The following is a 20787-nucleotide window of genomic DNA, read 5'->3' on the forward strand; positions in this document are numbered from 1 at the left end:
TTTCTTTTTGTCTATGAAGCGAGACTATTAAAACAGAGTCACCATTTGAAGATTGTGTTGAGAGTTCAGGTCAATAATGTTATCTTCTAAGGGCAGTGACCATAGAAAATATCATGAGGATCGTCTTTTATTCTGATTGAGATTGGGTCGATTCTTCATTTTCTTTTGTTTACCTTTGGTCACAGCTTTAGATTTTGATTTCCTCTTCTTTTTTGATTGGGGCTCCTGGGCAACAGGTGTGTCCGGGAGGTTGGCGTTAGCGGAGATCATTGTGTTAGATGCAACCTCCTCTACTCCGGTCATACCGGACGATAGAAATAGAACTGAGCTTGCACCCAATCTCTCTGAGGCCATAGAGTGGGACTATTGAGCTTGCAACCTCGAATTAAAAAAAGAGAGAACTGCCTACAATCGTTGCCACAAGTCAGTTGATTAAGAGTGCGCCCAATGGTCAGAGGGTTACTGAAATAAATACCAGATTTGATCTTCCTTAATAAAATATTCAGCAAGGATGTACTGTGGTGTACACTGTCCATAATGATGATGTATAAATGGAAAATTGATTGTAGGACCAGGTTTAAAGTCGAGATTGAAGAGGGACGCAGTGTGTTGAAAGGATGTGAAATTGCGGACTCCACTGCCTTCGTCAGGTTATACAGGGTTTTAAACAGGATCTGAAGTCGTCCTGGAGGATTGGGAATAGTCGCCCCCTCACCCCTTTTGTGGATTGACCTTGTTGTTCAGCGAGGACGAAGACACATCATACATTTCTTTACACATTCAGACAAAAGATTTGTCCAATACGATTGAGTCAGAAGGTACCACAATGGTGGCCCCTATAGAAAATGTGTTTGAGGTGGTAGGCAAAAATCAGTTATTTTGGGTTGTTTAGAAGAACCCGTTCTAGTAACATGTATGTTCTGGATTAAGCATATGGAGTCCACACTTGCAACTGGTAATGCATGTTTTGGGGGAGTTTTATTATGCTGTTCACTCATCACTGCAGATTCAGTAGCCATGTTAGGAGGTATGCTAGTCAAGCTCCTAAGATTGTATTTATGGGCTACCGGAGAGGGCAGGAGTAATGTGAGAAATCCGATGGTATTCTCCCACCTACTCCCCCAGGATCGTCCATTCAGGTGGCCAGGGAAGGGCCAACGCTTTTGGATCCCGACCCTGGGGGTGGAAAGCGAGGGAGGATCACCTGAGTGGAGGGTCACAGGGGATTGGGTGGATAATACCCAAGGGCAAGACATGGTACTCCCCATTTCCCAATTATACACCAACCCACACTCTCTAAGTCTTAATGGGGTATTTCCAATCCCACCCCATCTCTCCCTCCTCATTTCCAATAAGTACTGGGACGAAGAAGAGGTGCTCAGGAGCAATGCGAATTATCCATAGAAACAAAATACGAATACAAACTGAGGCCCATCATCTAACACCTTTGAATTGTGCCACTAATAGAGTCAGGCAAGGTCAGGCACTTTCCTCCAACTGTGCACACCTGACTCCACTGAGGACTATAAAAGGTGTGGTTCTGCACAGGTGAACGGACGAGCTGGAGATGCAGTGTGGAGCACAGGAGCCAAGCAGCAGAAAGGAGCAGTGAGGCAGACCGGGAGAACCTGGAAAAGAACGGAGTGCCGAGATGCTGACACAGTATGCCAGAAGGGGTGCAGAGTGGCTAGGGAGCTGTGTCTCCAAGGAGCCGGAGCAAGGTACTCAACTGCAAGCTGCTGCCGAGTTTAAAGAACTGCTTGTTCCCTTGGGATGTGTACCAGTGTCAGAGGGGCAGGTGGGGAGACACAGACCTCGACCCAAGCAACAGGAGGAAGACAGCTTGCCAGCGCTGCGCTTACTGGTGAGTTTCACAAGAAAGGAAGAGAGAAACCCGGTAGCATGCGGGTGGCTGGAGCGGAACTGAAACACGGAACATAAGCATAAAAAAATGGAACGAACTTCCTACCTCACCGAAGCTCGAGTCCAACTACACTCTCTTCCGGAAAAAATTTAAAAAATTACTTTTCAATTAACTCCGCGAAACGGCCAAATCGTTCACGAGGAAATCTGTCAATTCACACTGTGTCCTGTTTTTCACTATTCATTGTCCTGTCTCCTTGTCAGCGCTCTGATGCCCGTGGGCTTTCAGCGCTTTACAAATATATAAATAAAAATAAATTGTTGCAAGCACCATGAAAGAACAAGTTACTTACCAACTGTAACATTCTTTCAAATGGATGTTCCTCCCACGTATTCCTCATCGTGTGATAATTCGTTATCTCCAGCTTCGCTGCTTCGGAAAAAGAATTTCTCGGCAGAGGGCGCTGTGCTCGAGGTCGTGGCGTCGATTGTCCCTCGACGAACTCTGTACTCTGTCGACGTCACTGATGGTATAAATAGCTCGAGCCGCGCCCATTGCTTCAGTTCTGTTTTTTCGATGAAATATATAGGAGAAACACCCAGGCGTGCCCCATGACCGATACATTCTTCGTGAGAGGAAAGTGTAAGAAAACGTAAAACTGTACTGTGGGGTAGGATGGGAGGGTCGATGAGGAATACGTGGGAGGAACATCCAGTCGAAAGAACGTTACAGTTGGTAAGTAACGTGTTCTTCGAATGGACCGTGTCCTCCCACGTATTCCTCATCTTGTGATAGGCTCCCATAGCAGTATCAATTTTGGAGGCGGGAGTACTAATTTCAGTTTTCGTGGAAAGAATGCAGAACTGCCTTGGCAAATAAACCCTCATTAGAGGAGGCAGTATCCAAACAATAATGTTTAACAAAAGTATGCATTGTTTTCCAGGTTGCAGCTGCACAAAAATCTGCTGCCGGGACTCCCCTCTTTAGAGCCGCAGAAGTAGCCATTCCCCTTGTAGAATGGGCACGAAGCCCATCTGGTTTTTCTTTTCCCGCTAATCTGTAGCATTCAACTATGGCTAATATGATCCAGCGGGAAATGGTCTGTTTTGTTACAGATAAGCCTAATTTATGACCAGTATAACCCACAAATAGTTGGTTATCTTGTCTCAATTTAGCCATCCTTGAGATGTAAAAACTAAGAGCCCTCTTGGGATCTAGTCTGTGTAATCTCTCCTCTTCCTTGCCCAGATGAGGAGGATAAAAAGTTGGTAGTACTATTTTTTGTGACAAATGGAAGTCCGAGACTACTTTTGGCAAGAACGAAGGTTTAACTTTAAGGAGTACCATATCCTTATAAAAAATAGTATATGGTGGTTTGCATGAGAGAGCCTGAAGTTCGGTAACCCTGCGGGCTGATGATAGGGCCACAAGAAGGACAGTTTTTAGAGTTAAAAGCCTCAATGGACATGAATGCAGAGGCTCAAAAGGTATGCAAGTCAAGAATTTTAGTACTAAATTTAAATCCCGAGTTGGTACATGAAAAGGTACTGGAGGGTATACATTAGTAAGCCCTTTTAAGAATTGAATTATTAACGGTATTTTGAAATATGAAACCTCTTCCGAGGAGTGCTTGAAAATGGACAGCGCAGCAAGGTATCCTTTGATTGTTCCTATCTGGAGCCCCATATTAGCTAGATGTAGCAGAAAAGAAAGCACCATTGGGGTGCCACACTGAAAAGGGTCCACATCCTTGTCTTTGCACCAGTTACTAAACCTGTTCCAGCGACATCGGTACAAACATTTTGTTGCTGGTCTTCTGGCCGAAAGCAAGATTTCCATTACGTCATCCGGAAGATCCCAATCCTTGTATCTCAAGCGCTCAGAAACCATGCGTGAAGGTTGAGTGTCTTGACCTCTGGATGGAGAGAACCCGACCTTCCTCTTGCGAGAGAAGATCCTCTCTTTGCGGAAGACGTATTGGAGGGCAGATGGACATGTCTAGAAGGTCCGGGTACCACGTCCTCCTGGCCCAATCCGGGGCAATTAGGATCATGGTTTTCCTGAACTTTCGCAACCTCCTGATTACTTGAGGAATCACGGGGACTGGGGGAAACGCGTACAGTAGTGGAAATGTCCACTCCACTACGAATGCGTCTCCCAGAGCTCCTCTTTGAGGAAATTCCCTTGAGCAGTACTGATCGCACTTCCGGTTGATCGCGGTGGCGAACAGATCCATTTGAGGGGTTCCCCAAAGGGCAAAGATCTCCAGAAGGACTTCCTGAGCTATCTCCCACTCGTGAGAGACTGTGCTCTGCCTGATCAGAGCGTCCGCCGCCGTGTTCTTCTCTCCGGCTAGGTGAATTGGCGATAGAGAGATTCCTTCTTGTACTGCCCAGAACCATAGTTGCATTGCCTCTCTGCACAGTGGTAGTGACCCTACTCCTCCTCTTTTGTTGAGGTAGTACATGGCCACCGTGTTGTCCATAATTATCAGGACATTCTTTCCCTGTACAGAGGGCAGAAAGGCCTTCAAAGCTAGTCTGATTGCCCTCAGCTCCAAAAGGTTGATGTGTAGTTTGGACTCCAATGGAGACCAACGACAGCTGATTGTCAGATCGTTGGTGTGGGCTCCCCACCCCGTGAGTGAGGCGTCCATCACTACTGTTATCTCCGGCCATGGTTGCCAAAAAGACTCTCCCTTGAGAATGTTGTTGTTGCAAGCCCACCATAGAAGATCCTGAGCAACTGCGCACAGGATTTGCAGAAGATCCGACATATTCCCTGAGAACTGGGACCACTGAGTTCTGAGTGCCCATTCAAGGGATCTCATTCTCAACCTGGCCTTTGGTACTAGGAAAATGCAGGATGCCATGAGGCCGAGCAACCTGAGAAAATCGAAGGCCGGTAGACATCGGGCATTCTGGAACTTCGTTACCACCTGCTGGATGAGGAGAGCTCTCACTTCGTGAGGCGAGGAGGCTTTTCCTGAGGAAGTGTCCAAGACTGCTCCGATAAACTGGAGCTTCTGGTATGGTATCATGTGGGACTTCTTGAAATTGAGGGAGAAGCCCAATTTGTGGAGGAAGTGGCAGGTGATCGAAAGATGTTCCTGAGCTTGTTCTGGAGAACTTGCTCTGATCAACCAGTCGTCCAGGTAGGGATATATGTGAATACCTCCTCTCCTGAGACTTGCTGCCACAACCGCCAACAGTTTGGTGAAAACCCTTGGGCGGAGGTCAACCCGAATGGCAGAACTCGAAACTGATAATGAGAATTGCCAATCGCGAACCTCAGGTACTTTCTGTGCTTTGGATGGATTGGCACATGAAAGTAAGCATCCTGAAGGTCCAAAGATACCAACCAATCTTGGAGTTGGAGAGCCTGAAGGATCTGAGAAAGAGTCACCCTCTTGAACTTGTCCTTCCTGAGGAACTTGTTCAAGTTTCTCAAGTCCAAGATGGGTCTCAGTCCTCCGTCCTTTTTTGGGATGAGAAAATATGGGGAGTACCAACCCCTGTTCCTCTCCGCTACAGGTACCAGTTCTATGGCACTTTTCTCTAGCAGGGTTAACATTTCCTGCAACAGGAGCGGATCCGGAATTTTGGTGGAGTTGGCTCCCAGTGGATGATTCTGAGGCCTTTTTAGAAAGGGGAGACAGTAACCTTGGGCTACTGTTTCCAGTGCCCAAGCATCTGAGGTATTGCCCCGCCATTCCTTCAGATGTTGAGAGATCCTGCCTCCCACTGGTGTTTTGTGCAACAAGGTCTCAGAGGGATTTGGAGGCAGCTGCAGGAGTGGTAGAGGGTACTGATGCCGCTCCTGAGGCTGATTTTGCACCTCTTCCTCGTGCTCCACGAGGGAAGTTTCTTTTGCCCCTTTGAGAAGCCTGTCCTCTTCCTCTAACAAAAGAGGAGTAGTATAGAAAAGAACGACCCCTCCAAGAAGATGAGCCGGAATAGGGTTTTAGAGGCTGGCGCAAAGAGGCGCTAATTGATTTAGCTGCCGCTTTCGAGGTCTGAAGTTTTTCTCTGCTTTCATCAGCCTTTCTGCCAAAGAGCCTCGAGCCATTAAAGGGCATGTTGAGGAGTCTAGCTTGCACGTCTGGGGCAAACCCCGACTTCCTCAACCACGCAAATCTGCGTAGCACAACGCTTACAACCATGGATCTGCTGATACTATCAGCAGTATCCAGTCCAGACTGGAGACATTCCCCCATTGCCTCCTTCCCGTCTTTGACTATATTCAGGAAGCCTTCCCTTTCCTCGCCTTTCGGAATATGATCAGCCGCCGCCGAAATACAGTCCCACAGGGTATGGGTAAACCTGGCTAGGGTACAGGTGACATTTGCCGACTTAAGTGCCATACTCCCTGACATGAAAACTTTACATGCCCAGGCATCAATTTTTTTATCCTCCCTATCTGGAGGGATAGTTGGATCAGCAGTTTGTTTTGAAGTAGATGCTGCCTGAATGACTAAACTCTCTGGAGTCGGATGTTTATTCAAATATTCATGATCCGTTCCAGCAGGTCTATATTTTCTTGGAAAAGTGCTATCTGCAGCAGCAATAGTCTCTGGTTTCTCCCAGTTTTTCTCTACAGTCCTTTGAAGGGCCCTGTGGAAAGGGAGAACAGGATCTTTGAGGTCCCTCGACGATTATATCCGTCATGTCATCTTGTTCAAAAATGGGTGAAGTATTACCCCAACCCATATATTCAACTACCCTGGTCATAAGACCCCTGTACCCAGCATCTGCATGCTCTGCAGGATCAGGTTTGGCGAACTCTAATTCTGGGGATGTGTCAACTCCACTGGCAGAATGTAGAGTATCATTTAGGTCTCTCATTCTAGATTCCTGGTCAATAGGTTCCTCAGGAACTTGTCTTGTACCATAAGTAACTCCCAAAGGAGTAACCTCGTCTTCTTCTGAAGTGAAGCAGACTCTTCATAAATTGCTGACATAGATTTGAAAAAGTCTGACCTGGGCAAAGGAGTGAATCGCCTTTCTTCCTCTTCCATCTGCTTCGAAGAAATTGGCAAATCCTTCGAAGTCGTCGAAGGGGTCTTCGAAGTCTTCGAAGATTACTTCGATAATGGCGTTGAGGATGTTTTTGGCTTTGGAGTCGAAATTATCGACGCAGAGGGCGTCGACGAAGTCGTCAAAATCTTCGACGACTTGTGTTTCTTGTATGGCACTGGAGAAGTGCTCGACTCTCGAAGAGTCTTCAACAGTTTTACGTCGACTCGAGTTTTTTTGGATTCCTCGACACTACCAGTCTTTGCCATGGTAGCCTTGGACTTCCCTTTGTCGTCCAATTTGTGCGACTTTAGGGGTATGGCTTTTTCGAGGGTCTTTCGAGGGGGTCGGGCCACGTTCTCGAAAACCTTCATCATCTTTTTGCAGAATTCTTCCCACTTACTGGGAGAATCCGATTTAGTCGGACAACAAATTTCTTCAGTCGACTCTGAAGAAGATGATGATGACGAGGGAGATCTATGTCTCCTCTTCATTTTTTTCGATGATGACGAAGAGTGTCTCGGTCTACTCCTAGATCGAGATCTCTTTGAGTGCCTATGGCGATCCGATTCCTTAGAATCCGTCGCTTTCTTGTGTCTTTTTGACGTAACCTTTTTTGAGGCCTCCCTCCCCACCGACAGTTTACCTCTCCTCTCACGAAGAGCTTTCTCGGTCATAGATTGGCAGGACCCGCAGTCGTCGGTTCGGTGACTGGAACTGAGACACCAGAGACAAATCCGGTGGGGATCGGTGATCGACATCTTAGACCCACAATCTGCACACTTCTTGAACCCAGTCCTGGGTGTCGAAGGCGTTGAAGATGATGACATTTTCTTCACAGAAAATAGAAGCGCGCCGTTCTCGATAGCGAAGCGATCGGAAAAACGGAACTGAAGCAACGGGCGCGGCTCGAGCTATTTATACCATCGGTGACGTCGACAGAGTACGGAGTCCGTCGAGGGACAATCGACGCCACGACCTCGAGCACAGCGCCCTCTGCCGAGAATTTTTTTTCCCAAAGCAGCGAAGCTGGAGATAACGAATTATCACATGATGAGGAATACGTGGGAGGACACAATCCATTCAAAGTAAACGTTTAAAGGAAATCATATTGCAAGAGTTGCGAAAGGAAAGAAGACAGAAAGGTAGCAAAGTTGAATGCGCTGGAGGTATAAGTAGAAATTTACTTTGAAGGTGAAAGGCGCAGAGACAAGAAAAGCGAAAGAAACACAGAGAGGGTGCGAGTGACCCAAAAGCAAGAAAATGGTGCAAGCAACCCAAAGCAAAAGAGAGGGCAAACAACCCGAAAGCAGGGAAAGGGTATGAGTGAGCACGATAAAAAGGAAAGAGTGTGCAAGAGGCACAGTAAAGTGAAAAGGAGCAAGAAACAGGTGTAAATGTGCAGTTGCCCAGTAAAGCAGGAAGAAAGTATGGAAGGCCTGGCAAGTGTGAAAAGGGGTGAAGGAAACCCCAACACAGGAAAATTAAGAGACTTATGAAAGTAGAAGAAAAGAAGAGGGGTTATTTATCAGAGTGGTCGCACTAAGGAGGAGCAAAGAGCCTGGTGTTCTCGAAAGCCTCTGATACTGCCCCTGAAAGAACTGTGATTAACTAAGGGTGCATCCTGATAAGCGGAACTTTTTGTGTTACATAAAAGAAGACCTAAGCTTGGGGGAAGAGAACCTAGAGACGCCTACATAGTTATTGGAAGCTGAACTTTTGTGTGTTGCATCAAAGGGACCTAAGCTTTGGGAAGGTGACCCTGAGAAGCCTATGAGGAACTGTGTTGTATTCTGTTTGAAACTTGAAAGAATTGAATTTTGGGGAAGGGAATCTCAAGGAACCAGAGACCTTGAAAGTTGTTTGAAAATATTGCAAGAATCCTGTGGAGAAGGTTTCACGAACAATCCTTTTTGATTGTGCTCATTTTTATGACATTGGCAGAACTACACCTGGTGGAAAAACAACCTAAAACCAGAATTGGTATATATATCTTTTTGGAACCACTATTTTCTTTTAAGAAGACTTCCTGCCACATTTTGTCAAAGAGTGAGGGCAAGCATATGTTTAAACACAGACGGATTTTGTTTTGGACTTACAGATATCGACAGCCCTTAGAACCATCAGTTGAGGGGACAATTCCTTTAGAGTTAGGGCCAGTTAGGTATTACACCAAGCTCAGAACTTTATTAAATAAAGTTTTCAAACTGTTACTTTTCAGTCTGTCTCTCTTGATACCATGCCTATCACAGTAAGTAACAAAAATACAAAGCACTGACCTTAGTAAGTATCCGAACTTAGCTTTTTCCCGTGACTTCCAGGGGCCACAGCAGACCACCCACTTTCTCACTGATTCCGTGCTGCACAGACTTATTAATACAAGTTCCTCCTGCCGGTGTTGCAGCAATTAGTGCTCCTTTCTGCAACAAGCTGCTTTTACACAGCAGACCACTCACTTTTTCACCACTTCCATTTTCCAAAGTTTGCTATTAATTTTGATAGGTGCTCAGGGAATCTGTTAGGAAAAAGGGTTGGAGCAAGAAAGGCGTGTGTAAAAGCATGTAACAGGGAAATCTGGAATAAACTACAACTCCCAGCTGCACTTGGGAAGGTTGTAGTTGAAAGCCGGGTGCCCGTAGGACCAGCTGTGAACAATCAGCAACAGCATAAAGGGTCAAACGGCGTACGGCAGGTGTGGCTTATTTTGTGTCGGCAGCAGGAGACGGGCGTGTCAGGACTACGAGGTGCGGCGGCTGCAGTACGCTCTATGAGGTAGCACAGACTATCGGCAGCGGCGGCGAGCGGAAAGTGAACGCAGTAACTTTTGCGTCCAGGACAGCTCACTGGCCTCCTGTACATGAGATAATTACAGGGAAGCTGTCTGAAAACATTGGGCAGCTGCGGGCGGTTTGTTTCATTGCTGACAGTTACGGGCAGATTACTGCTGTGTCCGGGATGACCTGCGGGTATCCCGGACTTAAGATAAGTGGTCACAAGGGTTCTGTGGGCATTCGTTTCTTCTTTTCACCTGTTGATTATGCTGGATACAATGCACAGCATTTCACGTGTCCAGTAATATGTGCGGGTTGGAGTTTAACCCGTTTTAAGTACGGAAGGACTCTGCTGGGGGTGTAGGAAAGACGCTGCATTCCAAAGGTGATATGGTGCCTTCATTTATGTTTTCAAGTCCACGTTGCATGTTATGTTTTATGTTCATTGCTTATACGTGCCTGTTGGCCATGTGTTATTGTCCATCATTGTGATCATTGTGAGTGCTCAACCAGTTTTGTAGAGGCAATCTACTTACCATTTGATATTAGTCCGGCGACGAGTCCAGTCTGCACCAGTCTCTATTCTTGCGAGGAGCTGCACTTCGAGTCAGTCCAGTCCTGTTTCTACTCCGCTTACCTTTAAAAAGGTCTTGCCGGCGCGGAGCGCCGCGACGAGTCCAGTCTGCACCAGTCTCTATTCTCTGTTCTTGTGAGGAGCTGCACTTCGAGTCAGTCCAGCCCTGTTTCTACTCCGCTTACCTTTAAAAAGGTCTTGCCGGCGCGGAGCGGAGTCTGGCGACGAGTCCAGTCCGCTCCCGGGAGCTCCCGAGCCACAGCCGTTTAATCTCAGCCTCGATGACGCTAACACCAGAAGGGCCTCAGACTCGCAAGAAAACGCTCCAACACCGACGAATGCTTAATCCTTGGACCGCGATGAAAGCAGTACCCGGAACAAAGGTAAGCAAAACTGCTAGTCGAGCTCTGCTCGCATCGCTTACCCTACCTACAGCTCTATCAAACGCTCACTTAGAACACTCAGAGCAGCCGCCTGTTTGCCATAAACCTAATTCACGTCCTGAAGTCTTGAGTCATGAACGTCCAAACGAAGCGCAACCACTCATCCGTTTCTGTTCTAATGACTGCATCCCGCTCACAACTTCAGAGACGGCCTCGGCAGTACACCTACTTGTGGATCAAATCCACCAGGGAAGATATGGGGGTTCTGTACCATCGTTGAGCCGGGAGTCGCTAGATACCTCCAACGGTGATGCCCTTGAGCCCCCAGTGATTGCAGTCCCCCATCCTATCTCTGTCAATCCTCCGCTGACTCGCCAATTGATTAACAACTTCTAAACCTGCCAAACGATGAGGCAATGCAATGTTCCTTAAACTGTGCACAAACAGCACCATCTGTACAGCTGAAATCAACTGCAGTGGCTCTTCCAAAAAACTTGTCACAAAGCCTACATTCTTTAAGACCTACGTCCAGCCACCTAACCTCTCTCCCGTTTTATTTGGCAGCAACGACCGCTGAGCAGCCAACAGACCACAATCACGCGTGCCCTCAAAGTGAACAAATCATCGAAAAAATCCACTGTCCATCAACGCTTCTAAGAGGACGACCAGTAAAAGAGTGTGTCAACAATTCCACCCCGAATCACACGCCTGAGCTCTCGGTCCATGGTAACCGTAGCAGCTACGCGTGTCAAGCGCCAGAGGAATCAGTCGCTACAAGAGCTTTGAGCGGACATTCCCCAAAATTGCCCCTGACAACAGTGCTAAACAAGCCATCTGACCTGGAATCCAGTTCTTTTTCCAGGGCAAGACGTTTACAAAGAATTGCAGAGCTAAAGTCAAATCTTCAAACCCTCCCAAAAGCCCAAGACCACCAATTGGCCCAAGCAAGCTCCCCATTCTCTCTAAACAAGTCCCCTCATGGTGAATTTCCGCCGTCTAATCTACCACGAACTCTTTCGCCCATCAAATCCAAGTTTCATTTGGATTGTTCAATCTCATCTTCAAATGAACAAGATGCAACATCTGCAAATATTTTCCAGGCAAGCATCTCAATCGAAGCTATCACGCAAATTCATAACAATGTTCTCGCGGCATCCGCAGTCGCGTTGGCACCTTTTACTAAACTATATGAAGCCCTACAAACTCAAATATCCGACCAAGGAGCGATGATGCAGATCCTGGCTAAAAAAATAGACAAAATCGATCTCTTCACAGACTTTCTTCAAATACAAATGGAAAAAAATGCTGACCAGTCAACAAGATCTCAAGAACGCTTATGTGACTTGGGCGCAAGACATCACTGCCAAAACGATACACTTACAGAAGGTCTGCTAGACGCTGTGAAATGGATGAGGAAAAATGCTAATCTTAATACTCAAGTATATGCGGCGCCTTCAAGTACAAAAAGCAATTCATCAGTTCCAAACAGCGACGATCAACTGCCAAACGAGACAAATCTTGCAGCAACCAATGTCTGCTCCTCCTTAAAACCTGATACTAGCGTTTCAGCTCCCATCCAATTGGTCCAATCTGAATCTGAGCTCCCCTGTGACTCACCAAGACATACTGACATCGCTGGCCCTTCAGAAAATGGTGCTCCCCTTCTGACTGAGACTTCCGTGGAAGCACTTGTTCAAGTAAGCTTGCAACCGACCACTTTCAACATATTCAGTGGCCCAGCCAAAACTTTGGCCACAACCAAAACGACCAAGAAGGGTCCTAATCTTGTCAAAAAGAAACATACCGACATTGGCCACAACGAACTGCCACAAAAAAGTACACGTCAGAATGTAAAAAAATTCATAAGAATCCTGACTACCCCCCAAAAAAACTGGTCTGTTTGAGCGAAAAACCGGCCATTCACAAGCAAGCTCATCACAAATTCAACGGTCTCCCCAACCAAAAGGTCAGAACAAAGCTCTGTCTAAACAATCGGCAAAACGCCGACGCATAGACTCGGACATCCAGAGTCTGTCTAGCTCGGCCGATGTAAGTTCTGCAGACCTATGTAACTTATCTACATTTTCAATTGGAAGCGAAACACACAACGCTTCCTCCTATGAAGCCACTCCAACAAATGCTTTCGACAAACTGGCAGAGAAGTCAATCCCTCTGAACGAAAACCTGCGCAAACGACGCTCTTGTGAAGCTTCAATAAAAGAAAACTCAGCTGTCGCAAAGGTCTCATTCTCACCTGTCAGCTCAAAACTAAACCCTAAGCTAACATTGAATCAGAGGAAAACTGATGTTCACTTTCGCACTAGAGTACATGGCGATACTACCTCAAAACTTGCAACAACTTCATGGAAACTCCGACTCCAGAACATTCATGCGGATGAACATGAATTAAACTTAAACAGAGCTAATGTTCTAAAATGATTCGCCTGTGTCCCTCAACTCCGGACAATAACGACGGACGACATAAAAATCTTTGAGTACGCAACGGAAAAATCTACAGACCAAGTGCTGCTACACATAACTTCACGTGCTGTGAAAAACATCTTATTAAAAGCAGTCGAAGAGCTGCTGGTCTTTGGATTTGACATCACCTTGGAACCTGACTTGATAAATCAAAAAGGAATTTCGACCAGGAAGACAAATACAAATAATTCCGAAAGTGCCACCTGCCGGATGTCCCTACGGAAATCTTAAGCATTTCCGCATAGTTCGCGAAACGACTTGGACCACTTAGCCGGAAGAGATGGAGGCAGACCTGTTGCTAATAGAAGAAATGACCAAAACCATTAACAATGAGTGACTCGGATGAAGCTTACTCTGATGTCCTGGAACACCCGTGGCTTTATGCATTTGTTCAACAACTTTACAGAACCTCGAGACGATGTCTTCATAATCTGCCTTCAAGAAACATGGCTTCGTGAAGCGCCCACCCGAGATGGATACAGTATCTTTTTAGACCCGGCCAAAAAAAACCCCAAAGGTCGTCCTTACTCAGGCTTATTAACTATGGTGAAAATTTATAACTGGATGACCCCCGTTATTGCAGTCAACCCGAATCCATTTGTGCAGTGCACGATTATTCGATCTGACATGACGAACTCCAAGACACACAGTCACCTACTTGTAATCAATTGTTACTGGAATCCAGCAATGATCTCCACCCCAGATTTCATCGATAAGGTAACAACTTTAATTGACGACGCCTACCTCAAGTACACCAATTTAGCAGTGATTGTATGTGGCGGTTTGAATTGCAGCTGGTTCGATTCAATCCTCAAACCATGGAAAACAACCAGATACCCGAGTCTGATGTACCTGAACGAGGTCAATTTTGGTCTCGAGCCCTTGCCTCACGTAACTGTCAGATGGTAAACGGCAATACAAAAGGTGACCAACCCTGCAAGACAACCTGGAAGCGACTCCAATGTAGAAACACCTTAGACTACATTTGGGCCTCTCAAAATCTATTCGAAAGGGTTGTGTCACTCGAGGTTGTCCCGAAGGCCGAAAGTGATCATGACATGTTATGTCTATTACTAGATCATGAAATCTACCCGCATCCCGAGACATACGATCTACCGCTGTCAATAAATGCTGCCGGAAAATAGGCTTAAAACCAATGGCCTGCAAATCTTGAAACTAGCTTTAAGTCTTGCTGACTCAAATGATGTTGAATACGCTCCGATGTTAGCCGCGTTCTTGCCAAAACATTCTAATTCAAGATTATATGGCCACAGCCCAAAACATCTATTCAGTAATGAAATCGCTGCAGCAAAAAAAGTACTGAGGAAAGATCTGCGCCTGATAAGAAAGTCCCAATATGATCAAAAAGACATACAAAAGGACTTAAAAGATCGACGTCAGGCATACAGAAATTGGCTTAAATCTCACTCGATGAAAATTGAACAAGACCGAGCTGAAACTATGTTAAAGTTAATAATCACCAAAAACACGTGTGAAATATGGGCTCTTAAATAAAGGAATCACAAAAACAATCTCCAACATATCAAATGAAATTTCGAGCTCGAAATGGGTCGACTACTTTACAAAGGCATATGAACAGCCGTTCCAAGACGCACAAGTTCTTTCTTCCATCTCTTCTGAAGCTTGGGATATAACTCCTTCCCATGAAGATTTAGTACTGGCCATTCAAAAACTAAAGAATTCAAGAGCAGCTGGTCCAGACCAAATTTCGAACATCACGCTAAAAAAAAGATAAGCATCATTGGGCCAAATTTATGGAAAGTCTGTTTCGTCAAATCTCAATGTCAAGACAAACGCCTGGTTCATGGTCCAAAGCTATAGTGGTACCAATCTACAAGAAGGGTAGCCGAGACGATCGTTCGAACTATCGGCCCATTGCCTTGCTGGACACGATGGGAAAAATATTCGGATCGTTTCTTCGACTGAAGCTGACGGCATGGGCAGCCAAGGAAAATCAAACAGACTGTCGACAAACAGGCTTTGTCGAACAAGTAGGTGTTGACGCAAACCTCACCCTACTAACCATTCTAAAATTAGAAGCCCTAAAAGCGAAGAAAAAAATCTTTTTCGCATTTGTCGACCTCAGACAAGCGTTTGATGCAATAAATCGAGACAAACTCTGGTCCAAACTACAAGGGTGGAACTGTCCAGCTCAAATTCTTGACCCCCTCATAGCTCTGCCCTACTAACACTACAATACAAGTGAAAGTGAATTCACAAGGCGTACTGACGGAGCCAATTCCCACGCACAAAGGTGTCAAGCAAGGATGTCCACTTGCCGCTGAATTATTCAAATTATTCATCTCTGATCTACCGAATTGGCTGGAATCTGCGCACAGTTTTTCTCCAAAGATAAATGGAACTTCCATTAAATGCCTTGTATATGCCGATGACATCGTGCTAATTGATCTAACTCAGATCGGCCTGCAGTATCTATTGCTCAATTTAAATGAATATCTAATAGCCAATGACCTACAACTAAACACAGGAAAAACGAAGATCCTGTGCATTGGAAAAAGTGTATCAAGGAAAGACCAAAATTTCAAATGGGCTATTGGAAAAGAAAATCCAAGTATCGTAACCTCGATTCGATACCTGGGCATCATGGTTAACAACTCCCTTTGCGAATCTGCATGGTCAACCGACCTTTTGGAAAGAGCAACTAGATTAGGTCTACAAGGAGCGAAAATGAATAAAGACTTAGAAAACTTTCAATAGCACCATTAATTTCATTCTATCTGCAGAAGTTCATCCCCACCATAACCTTTGGTGGAGCGACAGGGTGGAATCTCGACCATTCCCTGTGTCAGCAGCTTGAAGGGAGGTTCTGGAGACGAGCATTAGGACTTCCCAAATATATCTCAATGGCGGCTCTGAGATATGAACTGACCCAGAACTCAATCTATATGACAATATTATGGCAATCCCTATCGCTTCTGAGGAAAATGTTGCTCGGATCACAAATCCCAGCATATGAAATCTTCGTAAATGATAACGAACATCCACACTCGAGCTTACTTCAAACATGAAAGTCTGAAATAAAAACCATTATGGATGCCGCCAATATATCTACTGACGAGCTGATTGATCGCCCACAGTACGCGAAAAAAAACTTGAATCCTGGGCTTGGATATCAACTTACGAGCACCGAGCAACTCTTAAATCTACTTTCCCAGACTCGACGAGTATGCTGAAACTACATTCCTTACCGAAGTATCTCACAACTTGCCCCTCACGTTACCACAGGAACCAATTCCTGAAATTCAGACTGAACGCCCTGAACACCAGATAATCATTATGGCGACGTCGATCTAAAACCATTTCTTCAAATAAATGCAGATTTTGCAACTCAGGTGAAGTGGAGACACTAAAACACTTAATAACAGCTTGCACTCAGCTTACCATTCCCCGAGGGTTACACCTGCTCTCTTATAAACCCATCCTGTACGATGCAGATGAGTGGTGGGAAACTGTCTCGGCTGGGAGAAATATTAAGCTCACATGCAGCATAATCAACTTCCTAGATGCGATACTGAGCACAGACCAAACCTGAAGAAGTGAACCAAGACTTTATTTATGCGTGAGGAATGATGGACAAAACTTAAAGAGAAAAAGAAAAAGAGCTTTGTCCTTACTAACTGCGGGGAGCCGAGTAGTCCAATTTAGCTTTCAATGGAGCACTTTAGCTAAATTTTTGAGTTAGTGCTATGTAACAAAAGTTTGATACACGTATTGAACTGCAGTTTTACAATAAAATTAAAAAAAAAATATATGAGTCTTGTGATGTCAGTCTTGCATCTCATGAACCAGATATACAGGAAGTAAGGTGTAGGTAGTATTATTTTGCAAGTACCCTGTGAGTCTGACATGTATTAAGAGTTGTCGATACACAGGGAGGGATATGTAAGATTTGGTGTGAATGCTACACTTGCAGAGTGTTACAAGTAGAGAAATGGGTAGGGTGTTTTCCCTGTGGTTTCCCCTCGTCCTATCCAAACTAGGTGTTCCCTCAACCTCTTTCCGGTGTTCTTATACTCCCCTCCCCATCCACAACCTCTCCCTAATCCTCTTCCCCCCATTGGCTGCCACGATGTGTCCTGTTTTATACTATCAGGCACCTGTGCCAACCACGGGTGGAGGGTCGACTTTCATTCGGCTTCTGTGGTTCGGGAGAGAGTGTTGAATTCTCTCCCCTCGCATTGACAGAATCCAACCAGTAAGGATAAAGGTTACTATACTAATGGTTAAACAGTGGTTCAGTGAAAAGGCCACTCTGTGGGAAAAGTGATTGTCCCTAGATTACCCTAATGAATTAATGGGACAATGTGAGGGATGCAGCATCCCGCTCGTTCCTTGATATTCCGACCAGCGAGTATTTCTCAACCCTGATTTAGGGGTGTTGCCAGCCTGAACCCCCCTCCTCTGATCCTCCCCCAGGCAAGATCTCCCTCCCGGGCCAGTTATGAAACTCCCCCCTAGTATCAGCTTCCATGGTCAGTAACTCTCCTTCCTTACTGCCCAGCTCACATTCCTCCACTCCCCAATCTGTGACGACTGCAGAGCCTTGAGCTCTTCTATAGGCTTTACGATTAGCTTAAATGTTCAATAAACATTTGGATTGGGTTACGCCACTGTTTCCCCTTTTCTCTTAGATCAGGATTAGTTAGTCCCCTTTTTGGTTCATTCCCTCAAAAGCATTCTCTGTCTACTAATAATTATTTGCTACAGCTATTAAACATGGATTCACTCTTGGTAATTCCTCCTAATTACAGTTGAAACGGCAGTGGCTGAGATCTAAGGGACCGTATGGCATTTGAGTAAGGAAGGCTTTGGCTTCCTTACAAGTCGCTGATCCGTGTGGCGTGTGGACTCTCCACCCACTCTGCGGTGAACCACTGTGACTTTGGAGCACATTGCATATTTGCCATCCCTGTTCATGGTACTGTGCAAATAACGGTTGCTCTGGGTCCTGATTGAAGCTGCGTAGTGGTACAAAATATAAAGGAGGGCAAGGTGTCACCAAAAGAGGGGGAAAAGGCTAATTCAGCTTATCTAGCAGCTACTCACATTTGGAGGTACTGAATGTTATCTAACTTAGATGTCATGACATAAGGCAAATGGGGCAGGAGGATGGGCACTGGGGAATCCTGCATTTACCTGCTGCAGGTGCTGCATTGTGTTGTGGGAGACTCACTGGCTCCAAGAGCCAATCCAAATGAAAGGTTATCCAACATGGCTTCATCACACAGCATGCATGAAGTGAAGATAATTCACTGCATGAGGTGTAATTTAAGCAGGAACATTGTGACTACAGTGGCTTATCTACTACCCTGAGCTCAATTCTTCCACCCCCTTAAATGTACCAAAACACCCTCATGAATGTGCCTCCCCCTCCCCCTGCTGCCTGGTGTAGTGTTTAATGATTTTATGTCCTAGTCTCACATTAAGAGCATGAGTGCGTACATTGCTCTCACAATGGCTTCTATTCAAAAGAATTTCAGTTTTTTCTCAGGTCTTAAATGATCAATTTTACTTTAGCTTCTCCCAGGTTCTGTAATCGCCTCCAATCAGAAAATGTGTAATAAATGATTCAAGTTATTATATATTAACTGTGTTGTATTCTGTTTGCTAAATATATTTTTCAAACAGGTATGGGACACGAATGCTTAGAATGAGGACAACACAGAGCACAGTCAGACTGGTGCATAAAAAGTGTTTCAGACCAAATCCGTGATTGAGTACCTTAATGTCATCAGAACGGTTCATCTCTGCTCTCTTCTCCTGAAGCTTCTTCTGGATGGATTCCAGTGTTGCCTCAACAGTTGGCTTTGCAGCTTTATCGACTGCCTCCTGTTTCCTGTCCTCCACTAACTGGGAGAAAAAGCTTTTAGGCAGAGTATTGCTCCGTTGGCGGACCTGGGGAGCAAGGTCTTCTTCTGAGATCTTCAATTTTGACTCTGGAGAATGGAGGAGCATGGAATTGTAAAATACAAGATAAGTAACCCTCTGTGTTAAATCAAAGAATTCTAAATCAAGCTTGCATGAACAGACATTATGGTTACTACCACAAGTTAAACCACGCACAGACAAATCAGAAGCCCAGCCCAAGGCAAGTCTTCAGAAAAGGCTATACCTCAGAGTTGTAGCACTATACAAATGGCAATAACACTTAATTTAAGATGTATTTGTAAAACCCAACTTTATAATTTCCATGACTGTCACAAGGCAAGGGGTTGTTTAGCCATGGGTGGGTAGCCTGAGAGAAGATTTCCCTATGGATGCAATCAAGCTGTGCTACATCCCAGGCACCCGAGTATGTTTTATTTCTGCATTGGGGTTAAAGTGAGAGAACAACAAATACAATAGATTCAAATTGCTTTAAGTTAAAATGGATAAGTATTCAATTTCCTTTGAAAAGTAGTCATGTGTGTTTCAAACTTTTGGACCAGGGGTCTTTTACAACTTTAATCAAAAGTTCATGTTTTTATTACTTTGCCCTGGATAACCGTTTGACGAATACCCAGGCTTTTTAAATTAAGTATACTAGTTGATTTCTATAAATGCCTTCCAGAGATATCTAGAAAGAGGTTTCTGTAAGAGTGTAGCATGCACATTAATAATGTATTTGTTGCTCACATCTGCATTGCAGTGACTGCCACTGAAGTGGCTTTAACAAAAGGCCAAAATATCAGTACACAAAACAGTTCTCAACTCCTACATACCTTTCAGTTGCTTGCGGAACTTTGACAGCTCATTCATCCATTTTAACACCTCTGAATTGGCTGCTTTGTCGCTGTGTGAAGGCTGAAAAGTGCAGTCAGAAATTAGGACACATACTCAACTGCTCAGTTCAACAATTTTATAGCACACACATCTAAAAATAAAACTGCACAAGTATATCCAATTTCACACTGCTGCCCCTTCTTGGACAAGTAAAGCATCTCCAAAACATTCCTACCTGCTCTCCTTAACAATGTAAGCCTTGACAGGGCATTGCATTGGCACCCTTTTGCATATGCTTGGCTCTAATTGAAGTGTAGAATTAAATAAATTAGGCATTGTATATCAAGAGAATACTATTCTTATCAAAGAAAGCCACTAATTGACATTGAATGACAAAGATGAGATGCAATTAAGACCTTTTTTTAGTATCCCAAATGCACTGTTAAACACATACCAAGCACTGACCAAGCAACACAGACATTTTAAAAAGACACTACAAAGCAGACCATCACAAACAGCACTCTAGTTGATTGTCGATGTCCTCTGCCTCCTGCTTGTGGCAAACATCCTTTCATGAAACTTAGTCGCCATTAAACCACTGTACATTTTTCAGTTGTTTGACCCATGGCTTTGTGATTGACACTTTTTGATTAAGTTAATGGGAAATATGTCTGATTCCCAAATTACGGTGGACATTCCAACTGGTCAACAGAAACTGATCACCTGTGTAAAATTCTCATCATGATCCAAAAATAATAGGAAATTTGGTACTGATTGTCACCAAGTAGTTGACATGTGGACTAGGTCAATAAACAAAATCGAAATTTTAAAACGCTTGTGAAAATAAAATTCCAATGGATTGTTATTGAATTTAAAATGACTGCATTTTTATGATTAAAATAAAAATGAAAGAAAAGCGTATTAGATGTATTAATAAAATGCCACAAACCCACTC

At 44.8% G+C, this 20787-nt stretch overlaps 1 protein-coding gene across 7 annotated transcripts in view; it reads right to left on the reverse strand.

The window, feature by feature from the left end:
• The window catches only part of FAM13A (family with sequence similarity 13 member A), a 2868510-nt gene that overhangs the window by 428348 nt on the left and 2419375 nt on the right, over positions 1 to 20787 (reverse strand). For all 7 annotated transcript variants that reach the window (XM_069630746.1, XM_069630744.1, XM_069630745.1 and 4 more), the window contains 2 exons: positions 19832 to 19913; positions 18852 to 19066 (listed from right to left, as the gene is read on the reverse strand). In XM_069630746.1, coding sequence (XP_069486847.1) covers positions 18852 to 19066; positions 19832 to 19913 — 297 coding nt within the window. The remainder of the gene's footprint in view (positions 1 to 18851; positions 19067 to 19831; positions 19914 to 20787) is intronic.

This window comes from Ambystoma mexicanum, chromosome 6q (assembly GCF_040938575.1).
Source record: "Ambystoma mexicanum isolate Mex_15411 chromosome 6q, UKY_AmexF1_1, whole genome shotgun sequence".
NCBI lineage: Eukaryota > Metazoa > Chordata > Amphibia > Caudata > Ambystomatidae > Ambystoma > Ambystoma mexicanum.